This window comes from Strix uralensis, chromosome 7 (genome assembly GCF_047716275.1).
Source record: "Strix uralensis isolate ZFMK-TIS-50842 chromosome 7, bStrUra1, whole genome shotgun sequence".
In the NCBI taxonomy this organism is placed as follows: Eukaryota; Metazoa; Chordata; class Aves; order Strigiformes; family Strigidae; genus Strix; species Strix uralensis.
In genome coordinates this window covers 34,056,018-34,079,150 of record NC_133978.1, presented here as the reverse complement: position 1 = coordinate 34,079,150, position 23,133 = coordinate 34,056,018, and the positions used below count along the sequence as shown (strand labels likewise).

At 34.7% G+C, this 23,133-nt stretch overlaps 1 protein-coding gene across 5 annotated transcripts in view; it reads right to left on the bottom strand.

Moving 5' to 3' along the window:
- Positions 1-23,133, bottom strand: part of ATRNL1 (attractin like 1) — a 576,314-nt gene that overhangs the window by 378,968 nt on the left and 174,213 nt on the right. For all 5 annotated transcript variants that reach the window (XM_074875364.1, XM_074875362.1, XM_074875365.1 and 2 more), the window contains exon 21: positions 6,681-6,733. In XM_074875364.1, the coding sequence (XP_074731465.1) occupies positions 6,681-6,733 (53 nt within the window). The remainder of the gene's footprint in view (positions 1-6,680; positions 6,734-23,133) is intronic.

Here is a 23,133-nt window from a genome sequence, read left to right as displayed (position 1 = left end):
ATGTATTAGCTGACCCATTTGCTCTGAGACAGTATTGAACTGATATTTCTAAAAAGTCATTAGAAGTACTACCATTGTCATAAATTATCTACTTTTAATAATCTGTCCTCTATCAAACCATCTTTCTAGTTACTAATTCTGAAAAAAAAAAAAAAAAAAAAAACAGTCAGAAAGGAAAAATATAAAGTAACACCTCTAAACGAGTAACAGGACCTTTAGTCCAAAGCCTGGATATTGAAAAGCAATTAAGACTTTTCTTCTTAATTTTTATCAAGTGAGATGAATTTTAAATAAATACAAGATACAAGAAACGAGTGTTTGTTTTTCTTTCAGGCACCACATATATCGCATAAAAATATAGTTTACAAGTTTTAAATTAAAATTAAAATTTACTGTAAGAAATGGAAAGGACTACAGGTAAGGACTAGCACTTTCCTTTACTTTGCCCTTTTTGAAGTCCTGGTGTGTCAGCAATAATGGGACTGATGCAGCTCCAGGACTGGACTAGAATCCTTACAAGGTCCTACAGTCAGAAGTAAAATTTCCTTCTTCCTCCCCATGTCCCTGCACAGATACCAGATATTATCTTGACAGTTTTCACATTTCATGCTTCCTCACCAATTTTGGACATGAAAGTATCATTCTTCATCTTTGTGAGTTGCTGACATACTGAGAGAATTGCTTATTGCTATCCTTTCTGTATGTATACCAAGGAGACAAGCAATAGTGTTATGAGCTGTAATGATTTTATGGCTCAGAGTTTAGAACGGCATGGTAAAGCCATAAACCAATTATTCAGGTCACTCCCTAAAAAGTTGTTTCAAAATATTTAGTAGCTCACATACGATCACATATTTTTCCTGCAGTGTACTTCAAGTAGAAAAAAAGCAGTTAATAAAGTTTATCCAGAGACAATTTAAAAAAAAAAAAATCTATAAATATTATTTTCTTACTGGTCATTATGTTGGATTTTTTTTAGTGATAAACATCTGAGAACTCGGCAATGTTTTCTCTGGCTTTCCATTTCCTCCCTCCATGTCCACGAGGCTGACTAGAAAACCTCAGTGTACCAGTGCTCTGTAGTACACCTGACCTTTACGACTTCTGCAGACAGGCCTACTATCTTCCTTTTTTGCATGCTTCATCCCAGAAGAACATTTGAAATAGTGGCTAATGAGTCACTGTGTGAAGCCATCCACAAATGACATTTCATAAAACACTGAGGTGAGAGAAAGCTTAGAAAGAGCTGTGGAAGGAAACACACTGAACCTAGGAAAACAGTTAAAATAAAATTTGTACATTCATTCAGCCTATCTTATGTACAGATATTCATGCTTCCTCTTTTTTTAAGGCTGTAAATCCAACAGATATCTCCAGAGGCATATATTCTTGCGAAGATATGGAATAAATGATCAACAAATAGGTTTTAATTCCACAAAAAGCTACAAATCATTCAGCCCCTCCCTGTTTTAATTCTCTTTGTAAATGACTCATCCCTCCTGACCTCTATTCATTCCTGGATTCTCTAATCCTTCTGAAAGGTCATGCTCTAATCTCTAACAAATTTAAAAGTGGGTCTGCTCTGCAGCACAGTAAACTCTGTAGTGTTACCCTGGATGTATAATGCACTTCTGAACACAAAAGGCAAGCTGCTTTTTGAGTTCACACTTGAAACTTTCTGTCCAGTAAAAAGATAAGCACCAGATTAATCAAAATTATTAATTTATTGCAATTTTATTGCATTGTGACTACATTCTTGCTGTGCATTGCTAAGAAAATTTTCTCAAATGTATAAAAGTTTCATAAAGTATGCTGCCCTGTAACCCTCTATTCTGCCTATTTTGAAAGGGCAACCAATCTGCAGAACCAAATGGAGAAGCTACTTGTTCTCTTCCTTGTTGATGGTAGTATCCAGAAATAATAAAAGATGCTTCTAAACATTCCTTTAAATGGTAAAAGGGAGTAAGAAACTAAGGTGTGTAAGTCCACATATATTTTTTAAACTATATTTTCTTAGCTGGCCAATAGGTTGGTCTTAGCTAGGAATTCTCTTGGTGGAATAGGCACCTCTTGAGTGCTCAACTCATCTGGAAATTCTAACAACTGTGCTGGCAAACAATACGATTTACATTCACAGTACTGATTTACTGTAAGCTTTTATGCTTCTGCTTGTAGTAGTATTAGAATCTATCAGTTGTGCTTCTTGTTTGAAATGTAACATTGGAACCGTAACACTCAAACTAATGTACATAAAACAGGCAATTTGGAAATATTTTGACCTTAGAAATATGGATATCTAAAAGAGGTGAGGGAAAGTATCACATCCTTTCAAAACAAGTGATTGTTAGCAAGCCTATAATTCACTCTCTGTATAGTAACAAATCATGAATTGTAAATTTCAGCTCTCATTTTCTCTCAAACACTGGTTTAACTATTTATCCTTTTATGATTTAAAATTTTGTGTCTGTATATAACCCAGGTCAGAACCACAGAAGTGGCATTTGTCCCAGCGATTCCTCCCAATCAGTCTAAAACCATCTGGTTTTGCTGCATGTTTCTTTGCACTCAGGAGCACTGATTCCGACAGCAATGTATTTCTAATGCCGACGTGCAAAGAACTAATGTGGCAATTTGGATGCATACTTTGCTATCTAGGTGTCACTGTTATACATCACGCTGGCTGAGATACCAAAGAACTATAACAACAACAAATACGAATGCATCATGACAAACTGTTGTATTTATGGTTTGTGTACATGCATAAGTCAGCTGCACAACCATCGCTGGCCTCCACTCAGAATTCATTTATATGGATTGAATCAGCTTCCGATCATTCACAGAGAGATTGGCTTCTAACAGAAAGGCCTAGGGATACAGAGCCTCCTTACCAGAAATACACAGACACAATCCAGAAGCAGACTTGTACTGAACCTACAAGAATATTTACACGGACAAACAAAACTGTGGGTTTTAAGTTCAAAAAGCTTTCTTTTGTATTCATATTCTTCTTTTTATAAGGTATCCTCTGATATTCCTAGACAACTGCACATCAAACACTTTTGGCTCAAGAAATCCTTCCTCTCACAAAGTTTCTGAGCCGCAAAATATTGGCTATAAAGCGAGAAATATCATTGTATGTTTGTCCATTTGCTATACTCTTCCCCTGGCATTCATATTCAGCCACTACTGACAACAGGGTACTAGAATAGATTAGACCATCATGCAGCTGCTCATGCATTCTTATACAGTCAATATTTTTCTAATTTTTATATCTGTGTGGCTTGTTCTCATTCTCTTTCTCTCAGAGAAGTTTGTTCTCTCTGTTGTGCTTTTTCAATCATATAGTGAAGTCATAAATAATAAAAGTAATTTTAATAGAAGCAATGGGCGACGATTTTCACACAATCTGGATAACACACTACTGCATGCCCTATTATTTGCATTTCCTACTCTGCTTTTATTTTTGGTAATTTAAAGTAGAAAAATTACTCATGTCCAGTGCTGCCATGATTTGAAATGCCATATTAGAATGAAATCTGATTAACGAACTGCTCCTGTTATCTCCAGGATTTGATGGCTATGCTGGTATCTGTGTTTATGCTTTTGGCATAGTATCTGTATTTAGATTAAGTCCTTGCAATGTTTCAGCATGTTACTTCCTATATAAATCAATTGGTTTTGATCATGCTATACCTATCCGTAATTTTCCTGTGTTTTTATTTGTGCGCAGATCATTTCTTCAATCACAACACGATCCATGTACAGCATTAATATTCTGCTTACTCTCCTGCATCACTTCTAAAGGAAACAAAGAAGGAAAAAACTAAATCTGTGCTATCCCACTGGCTAACTCTATTAAGTTCAGAATTTACTTACTATCTTAAACAGTCTATTGATGTTAATATCAGTGCCTACACCAATACCAGTCTGTTCCCCCTTCCTAGGCTTGAGGATGGCAAATGACAGGCAAGAAGGAGGCGAGGACCAGGCGAAGACTAGACAAGATCTAGGCAAGCTAGGCAGAGAGGGCTGTGGGTACTCCCAATATTACAAGTTGCAGAAAGTCACTCTAAGGCAACAAGCATTCTCAATCCACATCCTGCTGTTAAAGAGAAATTGAGGTCATCCAATATCATACAAAAGTTAGCCATACACTCAGGATTGAATTCTAAGGTTTTGGCTTAGAAAAGCATTCCAATTTAGGGCAGTATTTACACAAGTGAAAAAAAAAAAAAAGAAAATTTGAACACTTAAAACCAGTTATTTTGAAGATGGCTAAACTCAAGCATGTGACTAAAAGCTTTCCTGAAGAAGATCCCAACCACACAGCAAATTACTAGTTGTATTCCTATTTTCGTACCATTCACTGATTTTGATTCTAAGTAGTAGAAACAAATGTGCCTAGAATTTTTACCTCTCATAAACTTATGCTGCTCATAAGTATATACAATTTGGTTTTCCTCAGTATTTTCCTCCCTCCTGAGCAATAACTATTCCTATGTTGTAAAAAAATAAGAATATTCTTCACTTCAAGGAGAAGTAAAGCAGCAATAAAAGTGTCTAAAGAGAAAGTTTCTTACAGAGTAGTGAAATAGGCACAGAAAAATACCACCCAAATGTCTTTCTTGTACAGAAGGCAAAACATTTTCTTATACAAATTATAGCCCATGGTAAGATCATATTTTAAAATACTTATATAGATAAGAAATTGAAGCATCTCTTTATGATATATATTTTTTAATACATGACTTAACAGGTAATGGAGGGTGCTGATAAGCAATTGCCATTGAAATCTTAGGTCAGTCAGTTATCCACAAATTAACAAATTATTTCCTATTATGATGCATCAGCCACTAAATGTAAGAAATACAGAATTCCATTATTTTAAATTAGCACAGGCTCCTTGTTACCTCCAGATAAAATAACTCTGAAAATCATTTATGTACAATATTTTAAATGAAAGCATTAAAAGAAGATTTATCATTCCAGAACAACAAGATCTTTAAAATATTTTTAAATCTGACAGAAGACAAATAACAGTAGTAAGTTAAAGGTGAAGGGGTATCTTGAATATAGTACAATTTGTCTCCAACATGATTTATAGACACAACCTGCAATATGATAGCAAAAAAATAAGGTTTTTCATGGAGGTGCCTGAGGTCTACAAATTCCATTACTGTCATTTCTTTTCCTTCTCTTAAATTTAATAACGTTTATTTTTAAAGGACAAAACAAATGTAGATACACATATCCAAAATAGCTTATATAGCACTCTCTTCATAGTATGAACTTCTCATGTACTCATTATCTAGCTTTAAATCTACAAAATGTAGAAAATTCATAGATACAAAAATTCATTGTTCTAAATACTGAAATTTCTGGTCTGAAATAAGAAGAATTTCTCATGCAACAAACAACTAATGGAATTGATTTTTTTTTGATCAACAGTATCTTTAGAACACAATTTTAAGGAGTATTTTCAACTTGGTTTATTTTATGTTAACTGTCAATGTCAACAGTATCTTCAAAATACAATATTTAAAAATTATCTTCCAGTATTACATTTGAACTTAACTTGTCTGTGGGGAAAAAAAAAAAAAACAAAAAAACCACACACATCAATCCACACCAAATTTCTTTAATACCTGACAAGAGGAATAAATGTTTTAGGCCTAGGGATATGTCAGCATCTGTAATGTAGTACGTGTCTATTTCGTTCTGTAAAATATATCTTGCAGATGCAAACCATTTAAGTAGAAAAGAAACAATAGTAAAGAAGAGAAACATTCATTTATTAGGTAAATGATGCCTTAAGGAGATTCTAAAACAAAGCTTTTGTGTACATTCTAAAATGAAATGCTAAAAAACAAGGCCAAAGACCAGAATGGATGCTATAAATATATTCAGAAATATGTCTTTATGCAAATTTAAGTTTGAAATAGGGATGACATTAGGAAACAATAGACAAATTGATGCAATTGTCTGACATTGAGCAGGTATGTGCAAAAGTCAGAAAAGGCAAAACAGTGTTCTCCAAATCTCATACGTTTTTATGATGATTAAAATTACTATTTAACTTTGACATTGGCACAGCAAAAATGGCACATCTCACTAAGGGATTTCTGCACTTGGGTAATAAGCATTCTCATCCTCTCAGGTCTTTCATTATGACTATCAAAAATGTAATGCTTTAAAGTAAATTTACTACAAGCACCTTTTCTACAACAATAAGAACACGGATACAACACACAGTATCATTTTATGATACTCTGGAGAGCACCTGTGTACCATGTCCCTGGGAGGCAGACTGGCTAAACCATTCAGAATGTCCCCAGGAAATAGTGCTGTTCAGCCTATCTGCACTTCCCCACCACAAATCCTGTCTTTTAAACAGTGACACAATTACTTATTCCTTTCATTCACATATGTCGAGATACAGAGGATAACCCAATGGCTTGGCCAGTCCCTCTAACCTAGGTGTAAGGAATCAACTTTTAGTACACTTTAATTTCCATTCTTGTGGACAAAGTAACAGTGGGGTGTTTTATTTTTTGGTCAAAATAACAACGTGCCAAACTTAAAATCTTAAGAAAAACATTTTGTTTTTCCAAAGAAATGAAATTATCACATAATATGTATACAGCATTTAAGTACTGAACATTAAAAATGTAAATACTCACAGTAGCATGTTCCTCTAAGTGGATTTCCAAGATACCTATTTTCAGAGTCACAGCTGCAGGGGGAAAGAAAGAAAAAACCAATCATTTCCATTAAACACAGTATAGTTTTAATAAAAATGCAGCTAGAATATTTATTCCAAATAGCATGAGTTTCATTACTAGTAGCACAAATACATGAAAATAAAAAGTATTTGATATAGTTCTTAATTAGGGTGTGCTACTTTCTGGAGGCACCTCTCTCTTTATAAAAGAAACCCAGAGTGACTAGGCTCTTGAATAAAGCACTTCAGTTGTGTGCTTAAAGTCGGTGCCTATTGTAGGACTTACCACAGGTGGTATGTCTCCACTAATGAACAAAAGCAAGCCCGGCAGGGAGGCTGAGCACTGGATCTCTAATTATCCATGCTGCCTCAGTGATAGCTTTCTCTCTCAGCTGGTTTTGATCTGGCCCTCTCCAAGACAAAAGCTGAGCATCCATAGGGGGGATCACTGACTGAAGAAAGCATTCCCAAATATATCTCCCTCTAACAGGCACACTCCTGAAAAACTACAAGACCGGGCTTTGCACCATCAGACACCTTCCACACCTCTTCATGCCATTCCTTCAGCAATGGAACACTCTTCCAGCCACACAAACACCACTCTGGTAGGCTGCAAATACATCCTTCATATTATTTCTAACTCTTTAAATGAAGACGAAACCAAACAACAAAAAAGCCAAACCACCAAAATATCCCTACACATAAAGTAATGATTACATTTTCACAACACTACAGAGGACCTAGAGGTGATCCAAAGCTATGCTGTCTGCTCTAGAGAGGCTAGTCCTAAGCTATGTAGCTGCAACTAAAGAGGGCCTACAGGAAAGATGGGAACAGACTCTTTATCAGGGAGTGTACCGATAGGACAAAGGGTAATGGTTTTAAACTGAAAATGAGTAGATTTAGATTAGATATAAGGATGAAATTCTTTACTGTGAGGGGGATGAGGCACTGGACCAGGTTGCCAGAGTTTGTGGCTGCCCCCTCCCTGGAAGGGTTCAAGGCCAGGTTAGATGGGGCTCTGAGCAACATGGTCTAGTGGAAGGTGTCCCTGCCCATGGCAGGGGGTTGGAACTGGATGATCTTTAAGGGCCCTTCCAACCCAAACCATTCTGTGATAAATAGACCATGGTAACTGGCTCTGGGGCTAGAAATTGTAGATATATATGCAGCACTACAAGTACAGCAGTGTCTCAGCTACTTAGTTTCTCTGAACTTCAGAGGCAATTGCTTCTCTTCACTGACCACCTAGGGCACTAGGTGAAACTTAGACTGAATACAATGTACTGATGCTGCTGACAAGACGTGTGCATGATAAGATCTGGAGAAATATCTTTCTTATTGATAAGTTGCATAGTTATTTTCAGAGACATGAAATATCCTACAGAATTTCACAGTGATCAAACTGAGTTATATAACATTTCTGTAAAAATGCCAAGTACCTTAAATGAAAATGATTATCCTACTTTTGGTTTTCTTGGCTATTCCACAGAAGTCTCCAGCAAGATTATAATTTCACAGAATCACAGAATGATGCATAAAACAAAGAGAAAGCTTATTGCTGCCTATTGAATTCCATATAAATATTTTCCCACAGGAAATCTGGATCATTTAATAGCTTGGACTACCTTTTCATTACTTTGTTCTAAGAAACTTAAATTGCGAGATTTTTTTGTGTTATTTGTAATATTAAAAATCTTTCTAACTTCAATGTCATATCATTTAACAAGTTGCAGACTGTAGAATAATGTTTGTATTTCTGTTGATCTTTTTAATAGTTTCCAACTGGTGATTCTTAACATGCTCACTTTTACTAAAAAACAGGCAAAGAATCTCCTTGACCCTTTGTTACAATATCATAAATAAAATAATCAACAGCAGCACTGTTGGAAATGGAAAAGTGCAAAAACTGATGTTCTGGACCTTGCCCACTCCTGGTCTCATGTCAGTGTGAGAACTCTTTGCCAGGGTCAACTATACAGAAATTCAACATTTTTTTAATATAGAAAATCTTTTGCTTAAATTCCTAAAAACCATATGCTTCACCTCTAACTGCAGCACACAATTTGTGGTCTTGTCCACACAGACATTCTGGCCTACAGTCCCTTCCACAGAATTTTGAAGAGGGATTGATACTGAAGTATCTCTCTTGCAAGTACTTATAAAGGAAAGAAGAAAATAATCTCAGGTAATACTGGTCTGCCTGAACACGTTTTTTCTAAACATCACAAAACACTAACTAAATTCTTCACAGAACAGCTCTCTACTTAAAGAGATTACGCTTGTAAAAATAGACTCAAGTGTCTGAAAGTGTCTTTAGGTTGGCAATTTTGAAAGAAAGAGCTAAGGGAAAAGGATCATTTTCGAATGAAGAGTTTAAAAGAATTTCCTTTTCTTTTCTTGTATGCAAGATTGTCACATAAATGAGACAGTATATCATGCAACAAAATATAATAACATGATAGAGATTATTGTAAGAGGAATTTTTTTTTTTTATTCTGAACTGTTTTGAAGGCAAAGTAGAATATTAAATACTGGGAGTATTGAAAATATGCTAGGGTTTTATACCAGAACACAAAAATATATTTTATATAAATAACTGTGTATTCAGAGTCTTTTCTCAGACAAGACAAGAAACTTTCTCAGAAGGCAAGAAACTTACCCTGCTGCTCACTGATAATGGCACTGATTTATGTACAACATTGAAGAGCAATATTTGACTACCAGTAACAATAAGCTGTATAACTTCCCATCAGGAGTGACTAAACAAATACTGCTGTGAACTCTTGCTGGCCACAGCACTCACCTGTGGTGATTTGACCCAGGGTCTAGAGGAAAAAAAAAAAAAAAAAAAAAAAAAAGTCTTAATTTGCTCCTGACACAAAACAGGAACTTTTTTGACAAAAAGAGAAAAAAATCTTGAAAATCTTTATGAAAAAAGAAAGGTGTTTCCATACAGCTTCCCTTCTCCATCACATGAAACCATCTCCTGTGGATCAATAATTACGAGAACCCAGGGACTTCCAGCATCACATATACCTTTCTGGTATTTATATTTTCATTTATATTACAGAAAAAACACATAGTAAAAATGCATAAGTAAAAATATCTATAAAATCCATTTAATGTATCACAGGTTTCATTATTTAAAAGAATACACAAAAAAATGGTTAATACAAAAATTACTAGGTATGGAATATTTTGCAATATACACTGTTCATAAGTATTCACTCAAATCAAAGTAATTACTAATTCCCTGACAATTATAGAAGTGACCTTCAAAAATCTTGAAGAGAAAATGGCAATGCAATTTTACAGCCAGCCATTTCAGTTGTTTCAGCATAATGCATGATGAAATGATAAAATATGCATAATAAAAAAAGAACAGTGAATTACACCACAGCAAATTATTTTGATATATTATATATTATACTTTCTGTATTGGGAGCCTCACAGAAAACATTGTACTCAAGGAGCTAGTGATCTTGGGCAAGGTATGTCTGATCTACTGGTCCTTGTCAGGCTCGAGAAGCCCATCTGGGAGCACAAGTAGCTGCCATAAGGGAAGGTGCTGGAAGGCCCCACGCCAGCCTGTGTGGTGGGCTGGTGGATGTTATCAAAGAGAACTTTCCTGTTTGTCATGAGGAGACACAGTTTTGTTTTTATGCAAGATAAGAGGCACCACAGTATGGAAGGGAGGAGGCACCTCTCCACAGACAGGATCTGTACAGCACACAAGGGGAAAATCTGTGCTGGGTCCATCCAGCACTGTATGCACACAGGGTTCCCAGCACCTGAAGGAGCATAAGATTTACGTGCTACCTGTATTCCTCTTTGTATTCCATCTTATTCAAACAGCTAGTTCATTATGTCATTTGTTGCCATGCTTTACTGCAATACAGAAAAAAGCCTGCACTGCCTTTCTTATGCTTCCTCCTCTGTGCCCCAGTACAGAACAATTTCATAACGTATCTTAGGAATAGCATGAGGTGGAGTTCTTACTAGTTAAGGAATCCTGCTTTAATTCAAATGAAAGATGCTATTTAAACACTTAGTTTTCAGTGGAGTGAAAAGATGAAAGTAATAGGATTAGGAATAAATCTAAAATTGTTCACATATGTATGCTAGGTTCTGAATAAATTTAGTTTTGTCTTTTAATCCTATCCTATTTCATTAAGCATATGTATTGCTCTGCATTAGTCACTAATTATGGTTCGAATTACAAAATTTCCTATTTGCTGAATTATTTCCTTATGAGCTTTACACATTGTAGTAATTTTTGTACCTTTTCCAAAAGCCAGCACACATTTGACCATATGTGAAGCTTAATATATGCCTCATATCTGTGAAATGGGAGCTACACTCGTTATTTTATGTGCCACAGGGCTATGATCATTTGCTTTAAGTGGTAATAATGAATGAGCAGTTCCACTCTGGCATGACTCCAAAGACACAGCTCCCATTTACAAGGACAAATGGAGGAAGGCTCCTACCAGGTTACGTACAAGTTCTATGGTTTGTTCCAATACAAAAGTATTCAATTCATCAAGCTCACTGACCTTCTGATGGCCTGCTATTAGCAGTTATTCCCCAACCTCTCCCTCAATTACCCTTTCAACACTGAACCATTTTAACTTCTTTCACTTTCTTTCTCTCTCCCCAAATTTCTGGGAGTTCAAAATAAAATTAATGGAAAAATGCATTAAAAAAAAAACTTCTCATTTTTATGACCGACTGAATGATAATTTCTGGCTTTCTTTTTAAATACCATAAATAAATCCAAGAGTACATGTTTACATTAAGATTCACAGATTTGAGGGGTTTTAAATGAATGAAACACTTTTTTGAAGACAGAGTTTACAAATGACCTTATGTTGAAGCTTAGAAATATGTATGATCTTCCAACCTTAAAGGTAAGAAACTGGCAGTAGAGGAATATAGACATGTCTAATTTTATTGTGCTTCCTGGGATCTCCCTTAAGGAAGGGTATATGTTCAAGCTTTTCACCTAAAGAAAACTGCCAGGATATAACACCAACCTAGATCTATAGCTTTCTAGATTCGCTATTTGGAAACATTCTTATAACAGTTCATCTAACTTTTGATCATGAAACCAGAATTTTTGGCAGTTCTGTTGCCACCACTAATTGGTAAACCTTTCCTTTCAATTAAAAGTGAAGCAAAAACAGAGGGACAGGGGAAGGGTAAACTAACTACAGCTGGTCTTTCTTCTAGCTGAGTTTGTCTTCACTGAAAGTTTGGCATTAAAAACAAAAATATATGTGAGACCATTCTAAAGGACAGCATTCTTTTATTCAACTAATTCAACTAATCCCCTCCTGAGGCAGTTGTATGTTGTTCCAGCCTAGATTGTCAACTATACTGAGTATGTATTTACGATCCTTACCTCGTATTTTGTCCTTGCAAATTAATACAGACCACTTCCACAGAGTCTGGGGAAGAGCTGTCATCTTTCTGATCTACAGCAGGTCATAAACAGGCCTGGGCTTTTGCCTAGGTTCTCAGCATTGCATCTACAAGAGGCTCCTGATAAATAAAGACTAATGGACTTAGCAGACTATCCCTGGGCTTTGACTGGTGGCTTGCCCCAGCTTTTAGATGAGCAAGAATATCTTCTAGGACTACCGTTCAACTTCTGCTAAACTCTGTTCTAGCCTGGACTTGTCATTCTGTCCCCTATCTAGCCAGTGGTCTTGGTCCTGCTGTCCTCCATTGTTAATTTTGCTCCTGATCGCCTTGCCCCAGTTCCTGATCTTGCACAACAGGATCCTGTTTTCACTCTGATTTCCTGGTACCACAATGGTATGATGCTATGGGGTTTCTGAATACTGGAATACTATTTAAAATAACATAATTTGGTTACTTGGGACACCTTGTAACAAAAGTTCAAACAGTGTTTGTAAAGCTAAACTTAAGACATCTCTAATCACATGGTCAAGCCTGTGGCATAAGTGGACTGTGAAGTATTAATACATACTACTATATTACTACATCCTCAGCATTACAAATATGCCCAAGGTGCTGTGACTTCGGCTCTTCCAGATACTTATGAGATAGCTGATGAACTTTTAGTAATAACAATGCAGTAACACTGAGCTCACCACAGATTCACACACATGTATTTATCACCCTGCTTGTTGGTTACCCCCTCTTGAAAGTCATTCAGAACTTCCTATTCTAAAAGTACCTTTTAAGCAATAAGAAAATTAGCTGAGGTATATGCTTAACTATAGTCAATAACTGATTGGCTGTAATTCAGAACATTTTGGAAATGACGTCATAGAAACTTCAGGTTTTCAGCTCAAGAGTGGTGACTCTCAGATGGAAGCACCAACCTCAGCTGTTCTTGGGTTATTAACTGGTCCAGAACAGTGAGTGACATACCTGAAATACCAATTCACACTGGATCTGGATGCAAGAGAACAAAAATCCCCAGCTCTTGACTTAGGCTTGCTTAGTTTCAATACCTTTTACACAGAACTGCCAAAAGAACAGCCACATCTTCTAACCATCAACAGCAGTTAAACAGAAATGGTCAACAGCAATGAAAGTGAGCGACCTCACAAGCAGCACAGTTATGCTGCACCAGCCTGGGTCACATATGGAGAGTTCAAGCATGTTTAAAAGTTTCAGAAGCAGCATCATTCTCCTGCAGAAATACTAAGATTCAGATGCAATTATTGAGCTCAAATAATATATTTAAAGAAAAATATGTATTGTCAGCAAAGTTATAAGTGCTTTGTGATTTTCAGAGAATAGGTTTGTTTAATTTCTAGTACTGTATTTTTTATCCTGCTATAATCTTTATCTTTATTTTGCTGCAGTGAAATACACAAACTAATAATCTATAAATGCAAATATATTCCTCTTATAGCTAAGGGTCTGCTTTTTGACTGTACTGATATTGCACTATGTTGCCCCAATGTTCTCCATTAATACTGAAGTATGTGAATAGTTTTCTCAATTTTTTTCGAGATAAATAAAGCATCTTTGATTCTAATGTAAAAATTGGATGCTTTCACTTTTCTCAGTGCCAAGATCCTTCCAGTCATGACCAAACTTTCTGCTTTAGATATAAAGAATTATCAGCCTACCTCTTAAGATATTGATAACCTAAAAAGGGTAAAAGGTACTAGGATTTATGTTTCCAGTTAGGACTTTTTAATAATGTGGGAAAATGATTTATTTGTTTCTTCTTGTAAGTGCATATAATGATGTCTTGAGACAATGTTTTTTCTACAGATCAATTTGTCTCCTCTTCATATAACTCATGAAAGAGATCTAGGCCAGCGATACTTTTTTTTTTTTTTAAATCTAGGCTGATCTCAGCAAAAGAAAAACATTGTAGCTTCATAAGAAAATTTTCCATTTCCAGATTTCCCTCATGCTATTTAAATCCTTCTTCCCTGCAAGATCATGAATAAATATTATAGGGCTTTTATACACTCTTTGAAGTAATATTTCAAATAATTAAATACATTGCACTACAAGAGAAAATAAACTTTCAAACAGGTGACAAACTTGTCACATAATTATATAATTAAGAGAAAATGATTAAGAGATAATTTAAGATTTTCTAATAGACTCTAGATTATATTTTCATCTCTTTTTCTATACAACAATTAAGTAATCTATAGCCATCATCTGGAACTATCTGGGTAAAAAAATAATCTTCGTTAATCTTCAGGAATCAAAGACTTCACATGCCAATGATTTGATGTTGCTTACTCTGATTCAGAAAAACTCATGTCTGTGGCCTTACCCTTTACTTCTGGTACTCTCCTTTCTCTATGAATGACCATGGTTTTGGCAGTGATACACACAAACTTTTATATATGTAAAAGGGTGAACTTGGAAAAGCAGACTTCCCTCCTACCAGAAACTCTTCTTTCAAAGTGGGGGGGAGGAGAAAAATGCACATTTCTTCTCTCACATTTTGACCTATTTCAGACATCTCTCCAACCCTAAGAAAGTAAATGTTAGAAATATCCCAGATAGTTCAAAATAAGACGCCATGTTTACACTGACCTGAACCACATCTCCAAGAAATATTAGCATAGTTTTCTCAACTGTTTCTTTCCTTTTAGCTAGAATTAGATGGAAGCAATTATAAAATAATCATCCACAGTTTATGAATATTTATGACCTCTCAAACTGAAATGCAGCTCCTCCTGAATTTTTACTTTGTGAAAATCAGTGAACAGTTCACAAAATTTACGTTTCATTCTTTTAAAAATATGAGAATTGATGAAATGTATTAAATGTTAACTTAATATCAACAACAGTATTCATGAATCTGCATCCCTACACATAAGCAGTTTCTTTTGCAATCATTTTTAATATAAAGTTCTCCTCGGTGTAACACTGATTTTATTTTCACTAAGATTCCATGGAGCTAAATGGTCCATCAGACCACATCAATATCAGAATAACATATTGGATAGATTTATAGATAAGTTATTTTCCTGCCCAAAAGAACCTACTTTACCCTATTTCTGCATAGCAAAGTCTATCAAATTCATGCCTTATTGCCTACCATTGTTCCATTATAACCATGTCTGGCCTCTTCTTAAGTCATTTTTAATACCCAGGATATCAACCCCACCACCTTTTATTTGACTTTTTTAAAAAGACACCAGTCCAAGAGATACAGAAATTTCTATTAAGAACAGAACACATGAAAGAGTATGGGTGGTTGGATAAAGTATGAAGATAAATACATACATTCGCTTTTCTCTGGGGCTCTTCATAGGAAAATGACCAATCTCCACTAGTCCATTATAGCACATAATCTCATTAATTTTCTGGAGCAGAGATGACACTGAAAGTTCTTTATGAAGTGCCAAATAAGTGGAAATGAACGTTACTGTCTATGTTGCAACAACAATACTATATCTGCCAACACTTCCAGTCTTGGCTGACTCTCCTCAAAAAGTTACCTGCCCTTTAAGAAGAAAACTTAAAAGGAATTACTGTAAAAAAAGAAAGAAAATTTGACTAAAATGACACTATAGCCTTACGGCACGGTACTGTGAAGTATTTCATAACAGGAGTCCTGGTCTGTCAGTCTTGATCCTTTCAAACTATGTTCATATTGGTTTTGATAGGCAGGCTGCCAAGTACTACCATGAAAAGCAATGTTTGCTCCTGTGTGAGTACAGCACAGAACAGAGCCTTTAACTCTGTAAGTAACCCCAATGACTTCCCAAAGGGCAATTCACAGAACAAAGCATTTCTCAAATGCACAAAATCTCACCCTAAACAATGACAGAATGAGGGGCAAAAAAAAAAAAGGAAAAAAAAAAATTTAGCTATTGTAAGAGCTATGGTGATATAACCTGCAATGGATGAGAAAATTCTTGCATCCCAGCTGGGAGTGCCTGGAAAAGCTAAAGCCTACACTCCTCAAAAAAGTCCAGCCCATGTACCTCAAAGACTCAATCCCTCTACAAAGAGGCTATCAGACAGCAGATTTAGCTGGACTTCTGATTAGTCATTGATCTCCTATATTTTGTAAGCATCACACTAGATGCTTAAAGTAGTTATTGCAAAAATTACCTGAGATGTATGTATTACACTAGGTATCATCAGTTATTTTATGGGAAAGAAGGTGCTTTCTTTGCATCCTGGGCTATGCCAAGGGCAGAAAACTGGATGAAATATTTTTGTAACTAACCAGTTTCAAAGTATTCCAAAACTTAGCACCTTTTCATAGCTATTCTAAGGAGACTGAGACGTGCCTTTTTGATTTTTAAAAGCTTTCAGTGCAAAATTTCATATGTATTCCAAAAAAACAAATACTGACTACTGAAAAACAGTATGGAATAATAAAAAAGAGGTAAATTATCAGAATGCAGTCCTAAAAAAGCACCTGATCACCTGAAATGTGCTACTTCCAAAGGACTATGCTAAACAAAACACCCACTCTTACAGGTGAAAAACCTGAACTGATTATTATTTACTATTTTTTAATGAAATACTCTAGTAAAATAATATCTTCTTGCTAGTACTGAGCCCCACAGACACGCTCAGGATCAAAGACTTTAACTGTTTATGTGACTAACCACTTGACTTTTTGTGATAGTAAATGCAAGAACAAAAGAAAAAAGAAAATGAAAAAGTGCTGTTACAGAATGCTTTACCACATCCCTAGGACTGATGAAAGCGGAGATTAAGGGGGGGGGGGAAATCAGGATTACAGAGTACTGAAATTTACTAAACGAGGACCTTTTTTGACGTCAGAGAAAAATAAAGAGAACCCAGGAGGCATAAAAAAAATCCTGTTTAGTAATCCAAACATACGGTAGAGGTGGGATATTACTGATGCAGAGATTGTGTGGGAACAGTTACGGTATAATCCCTTCACAAGTCTCTATTTCACCAGCCTCAAGCATTTCTATTTTCTATCCATCATTTTCTGACTGTCTGTTGGTTTGCTTCTTAACTCAAGCCTGCATAGGATAATAGGCTACAATTACATTAACCGCCTTTCATCTCAGTTTGAATTAAATTTGTTCTGCATGCCAGCATGAAAATCTGTCCCAAGTCATTTTGCTTAAGTCAAAGAATAATAAAGTCCCTCAGTCCAATAATTTAGCCAATGGTTATAATATTGTGAAATATTTTGATTTTTTTTAACACAGAGATAATCTCAAAATTAATACTTAAGAGGAAAAATTCAGTTACAATATTCATTAGTAATATATATATATATTTTCTGCATTATGATAGTGATTTAAAATTGTTTAAAATGCAGTCCTGCCCTCAATTGTTCTCATATTCCTAAGGTCTTTTTCCTCACTTGTTTACTGATTGGGTTTCTAATTTATGCAAAAGTGATGTTATAATTTGTAATATTACCCAGAAATTAGAAATGCAAAATATTTTAATATCACTTGAAACACAATTCTGGTGACTGAAATGGTCCATCATGTCAGAAAAACAAAGTACTTGTCACATTCTCCATAAATAAGAGCAAGAAATCAACTGAGAGCACAGTGAAGAAATGCACTCTGAGGTGAATGCTCTTCTGGGAAGATCAGAGTGGAAAAAATCCAAATAATTCATTCTACGATAATTTTATGTTTGCAGAGTATCCTAATGCATTATAACAAACATTTCACTCTTGGATCGAATCTAAAGGTGTAATTTTAGAATTCTCCAGTGACCATCACAAGACAGGCTTGGAAAAAAATGGCATCTTCTGTACTACAATTTTAATCTTTCCACCTTCTTTCTCTCATGCTCTTTTTTTATTCTTTACTTTAAAAATAAATATAACTGAAACGACCCTGTCATTTCAAAGTTCTACTTCAAAAGTGGCTTTGGAGAAGTGTCTTAAGCACCACATCATTTTTGAAATGGCAGAATATTTTATAAGCAATCTTGGACTTGTTTATTCATTTACTATCAAAGAAGAATGAGCACACACACACACAAAAGAGAAAATGTCTAATTCACATAAGCTACTCATAAGAACTACACAAGAACTACTGTGAAATATTCTGTTTTAAAAACAAAGTGCAGGTGTTCCTGATTTTTTTTCCCAGGAAAGATACGGTCTCCCTCTCATTTTGAAAAAAAAAAAAAAAAAATAAAAATTAAGATTTCCAAAACAAGGACAAATCTTAGTTTTTGTCCACTCCAGTTGATAAGACCTATGCAGCATGAGAAGAGAGAGAAAGAAAAGAAAGGAAAAAAAAAAAAAAAAAAGTGCATCATACTACCTACTGCTATAACAGAAGGAAATTTTGGTAATTAGGCTTGGATTCTGGAAGACAGAAGTACAGTTTTCTGTAGGAATATTCATGACTTCCAGTTATGACTGGAATTTGCAGAAGAAAATACTCACACAAAATGTTACCTGGTAGCTTTTATTACAGTGTTACAGTGTTAATAAAACATATGATAATCTACCATATTATGAGCAGGCAAAAAATTGGATACAATATACTGTTTAGAAACATAAAGCTGGATATATCTGGTGTATAGTTCAATATATCTGCTATGGAGGAAGAAGTGTACCAGACTAATATTTCGGTCGTACTGTTCAATGCTTCTTTTCTGTTTCTAGGCCTGCATTTATCTGAAATAATTTAATTTGAACTTCTATCACTATTAAGTTAGTCACCATTTCTTTCATTCTCTTTGCCCCGATGAAAGAACTACTGTTTGCTGAACATTCCCTGTAATTTATTTTAAGGTCAGTACTTAAATGACATCTGTGTTGCAGAAAATTTCGTATGATACAAACATAATAATGACAAGAGACCAGAGATTTCTAGGTTGCAGAAATTAAAGTGTCAAAGGTAAAAGCTGAGGTCAAATATAGAGTATGCATGGGTTTGAATATGACAGTTAAAAGAATCAACATCCTGTGGCATAACAACTAAGTCTCAGAAAAATCTACGATATTATCATAACTTTAACTGCATAGAAATACTTAAGAACATTGAGTAGACAATGAAAAGGAGGCAGATACAATTCTACAAAACTGAGCACAGAGAAAGCTCTAATCAAAGCTTCCAAAGGGTAAATGTCAAACCATTTATTAAATCATGTAGTTAACCATTTTTGAAAAAAGCAGGAACAAAAGCAATAAACTAATGGCATAGGAAAGGTTTCATGAAAGTCAATGACAAAAAGACAAGAGCATTAAGAAGAAAAAAACCATAATGAAGTTTTATCCTTTTTCCACCCTAAAAGCAGGGCTGGAAAATGCATTTGATTTTATACATGTCAGGGAGGTTTAAATACAACAGAAAGAGGTGAAAAAATCCTTAAGAACAATTCAACAATAAATGCATTTTCTTAAAAAAAAAAAAAAAAGCCCACATAAAAAATAATAATGCATATCTTCCCCAAAGAATGGATTTACAGAATTCCCACTTCTGAATCTTAGAGGTATTTTACTTTTATGTGGATGACACTGAACAGCAGTAAAGTTGTTCATCTGTTTAGATGTGCTGTTACCTCTTCTTTTATTCATAGAGAGGAGGCAATCTTTCTGTTCAACATGGACTGATTTATATATTTTTTCATTCTTTACAATCATCATTTGTCACCTTCAACATTACCTTACCTCAAAAAGCCTTACCTTTATCAAGTCCATGAAACAAAAAATAATAATAAAGAGAAGGAAAATGAACGACTGAAGAGAAACAAAGTATCAAGAGTGGATGGGAAGAACTTTGTCAATTAGTTTTGTGAAATTCTTGCTGCTGTTCTGTGCATAACAATTTCCAATTAGCCTCCCAAGAGCAGGAGAAAGTAAAAGTAAACTATGTTTCCAAATTCTCACCAAATCATGGAAATATCTCCTCTTAAACTTAAGTAACAAGGTGTTATCACATTTTTAAATATTTATCTGAATTGGGGTCAAAATCTGTGATTAAATCAAGTCTACATAAGAAAGGATAAAATGATCTAAATAAGAACAGGATTAGAAAGTCATTTTGAAGCATCTGCTTAAAAGTAGTTGCTGCCCTCATCTCCTTCTGGATCTTGTAAGAACTCATTTCCAGGACAAAATTTTTTATTTCTAAAGTTAAACCTTCTTTATGAAATATGATTTATTAAACCTCTTTTAACATATCTGACTGTTACTTTACACTTTAATTCTTATCACTTCTCTGTGAGCAGCTCAACAACTTTTCTTCCAGGACAGTGTGCCATTTTGGCAATCTCCCTGCTCTCCCTTTGGACTCCTGCTGTAATTTAATATTCCTAGATTTATCATTGTTCTGCGTAACAGTGAGTGAAAGTGTTGTGGCAGGTCAGATTTTCAGACCTGATAAATTTGCTTTGATTCTAAATCAGACTCCTATCGCTATTTTTTTCTTTTCTAGACAAGTATTTGCTTTGACTTCTAGTACTTTGTTCTTTCTTTAAATTGCTGAAGAATTCCTTTTCATGTAATATAAAAATAATAGATGGAGATGGAGAACTAAAGCTGTAAATCAATCCCTCTGAAGTGATAATCTAACAAACCACTCAGGCTTCACTGTTGAAGTTTAGGATATCATCAGGTCTCTTGGACTGATTTATTCCTTTGTAATCAAGCTCCCCAGCCCCATTATCTAGTAAGACAGATAAAGAATACCAATAACTTTTCAATACATCCACAAAAAAAAATAAATATAGAGCTCAAAGCATGAAAAGGTTATGCAGCTTAATTTATATTTTATACTTTCCAAAGGTGATTCTTCAGTACAAAAAAAGGAAAGAATAAGGGAGTATTTCTAATATTAAGACATCATTATCTTTTAGCTGGTGAGTACAGATAGGGTTGGTCCTGTGCTATTTGTTGTTACCCTATCAGTTATCGTTCCCTGAAAATACCTCGCATATGATGGAGAACTTGCTTTTGGTGTCAAATGTTGTGAGTTTATATTATAAAAGGTAAAATATTACAGCTACATTTCAGTAATAATGTTTATTTTAACTTACTGGCTTTTCATATTTTGTTTATTTTGTCATTCACATTATAATCCAAGCTAAGAAAGAAAAGGCAAAGAAAATAGGATGTTTAAAGCATACGTGCTTACATATGGTCACCCTGCAGAATTCATTACCTCGGGTAGTCTATCTCCAGATTTTTAAACAGGAGTGAAAGAAATATTCCTCTTAAATAGACAAATCTGCAGTAAGGAAGAATAACAATTTAGGTAATCACATCAGATTTCACCAATCAACTATAGACTAGGACTTTAACTCCATTTCTGAAACAACATAAACTTTATAGACCCCTATTTTTCTTTATGTTAGTTGTTGAACTACAATTCAAATACCTACTGTCTTCTAAGCAGCTCTTTAAAGTGTTGCATGCAGTATGATTATCTTCATAACAGAATAAAAAGAATATATCATTTTAGTTGGCCCATCATTAATATAGAAGCTAGCATGACAGAAAGTTTTTCCAGCACTGCCTCTACTTGGGAAGCATGAGAACATGGGGCTCTTCTGCAACAGCTGCAGATACAGAGTTGAGATGGAAAGAAGGTATAATAAATAAGAAAACCTGTGTGACTTCTAGATACCTGCACATAAAACTGCAGAATGCAAGTTCATTGTAACTGGAAGGCTCCCCAAATTGAGGACTCTCCAAGCATGATTTAGCACTGTGTAATTGATGTGCTTAGTCTATGTAATTATCATCAGCTTCGTGGAAAAAGAAATAGAAGTAATGCATTTCTCACTCCCATGTCTTAATACCAAAATATATTCCTTAGTTCTATCTATACATAATTTTAATTCTTTATGCGCAAACTTACTTTAACACTCTCAGCAACTACTGAAGCAATTTAAAACTAATAACTGGCAACAAAGTGAAAGAAAATGTTTTCACTTTAAAACCAGAAATATACCTATTGCAGCTAAATTTTCATCTATATGTAAAGGTATACAATTAACTGAAAAAGAAAACAGAAAATGAAAAAAGCAGTAGGAAGATGCATATTACTTCTATTAGACACCATAAGAGGAGAAGAAAAGCAATCTTTCCATCACCAGGAGATTTCTAACAAATAGCATCACCAGTATTCATCTGACCTAGCATTTCCTTATTGCTGTATAAAAACTGAGGGTTTTTTCCCCCCTTCCTCAGTAAATAAAATTAATAAATATCACAAGTCAAAGCTGATAGACAGGGTCTTCATCACAACATAGCTTAATTTCTTTTACTTATTTGTAAGATTTTCGAAAACAGATTTTAAAATAAAAATAGGACATGGCATTTTGTGCATGTTGAGTACTGAGCAATCCATATCAAGCAACATAAAGAGGCACTATTTTAATTTCAAACTTATCTATGTGTTGATAGGTTACAAAGAGCTATGAGCTATCACACTGGTATTTTCTTTTTCCCACTGCTACCTATATACTGGTACTAGCTTAATGACAAATTGATTAAACCAGATGTTTATTTCAACTCTAACAAGCCTTGTACCAGTTACTAATTACCACACTGATGGCCTATCAGATGAAAATTATAAACTCAGATCTACACTGCACAGTGGATAATATTTAATCTGAGGGTTAAAACCTGAGAATATTGAAGCAATTTTCAAGGGCTTAGAAAAGTCACATGCACAGTAGATCTATTACGAAGAAATTAAGATTAACAGAATCTATTTCATTAAATTCACAATTAGTTTCATTAAAAAGAATTAAATGTTTGCTTTACTATATACATTAAACTTGCTCACTGAAAGTAAAACGTAGACCTTCAGGACAGGTCTACATTAGAAAACTGCTTTCCCTTGAAATAAAAATCTTTCATGCAGATCCATTCTCATTTCATAAGACAAAACAGTAGGCCTGAGCAAAGATTTATCATCAATATATTCTTCCTGCTTTAAATATTTCTGCATTCAATACAAATTAATTCCTGC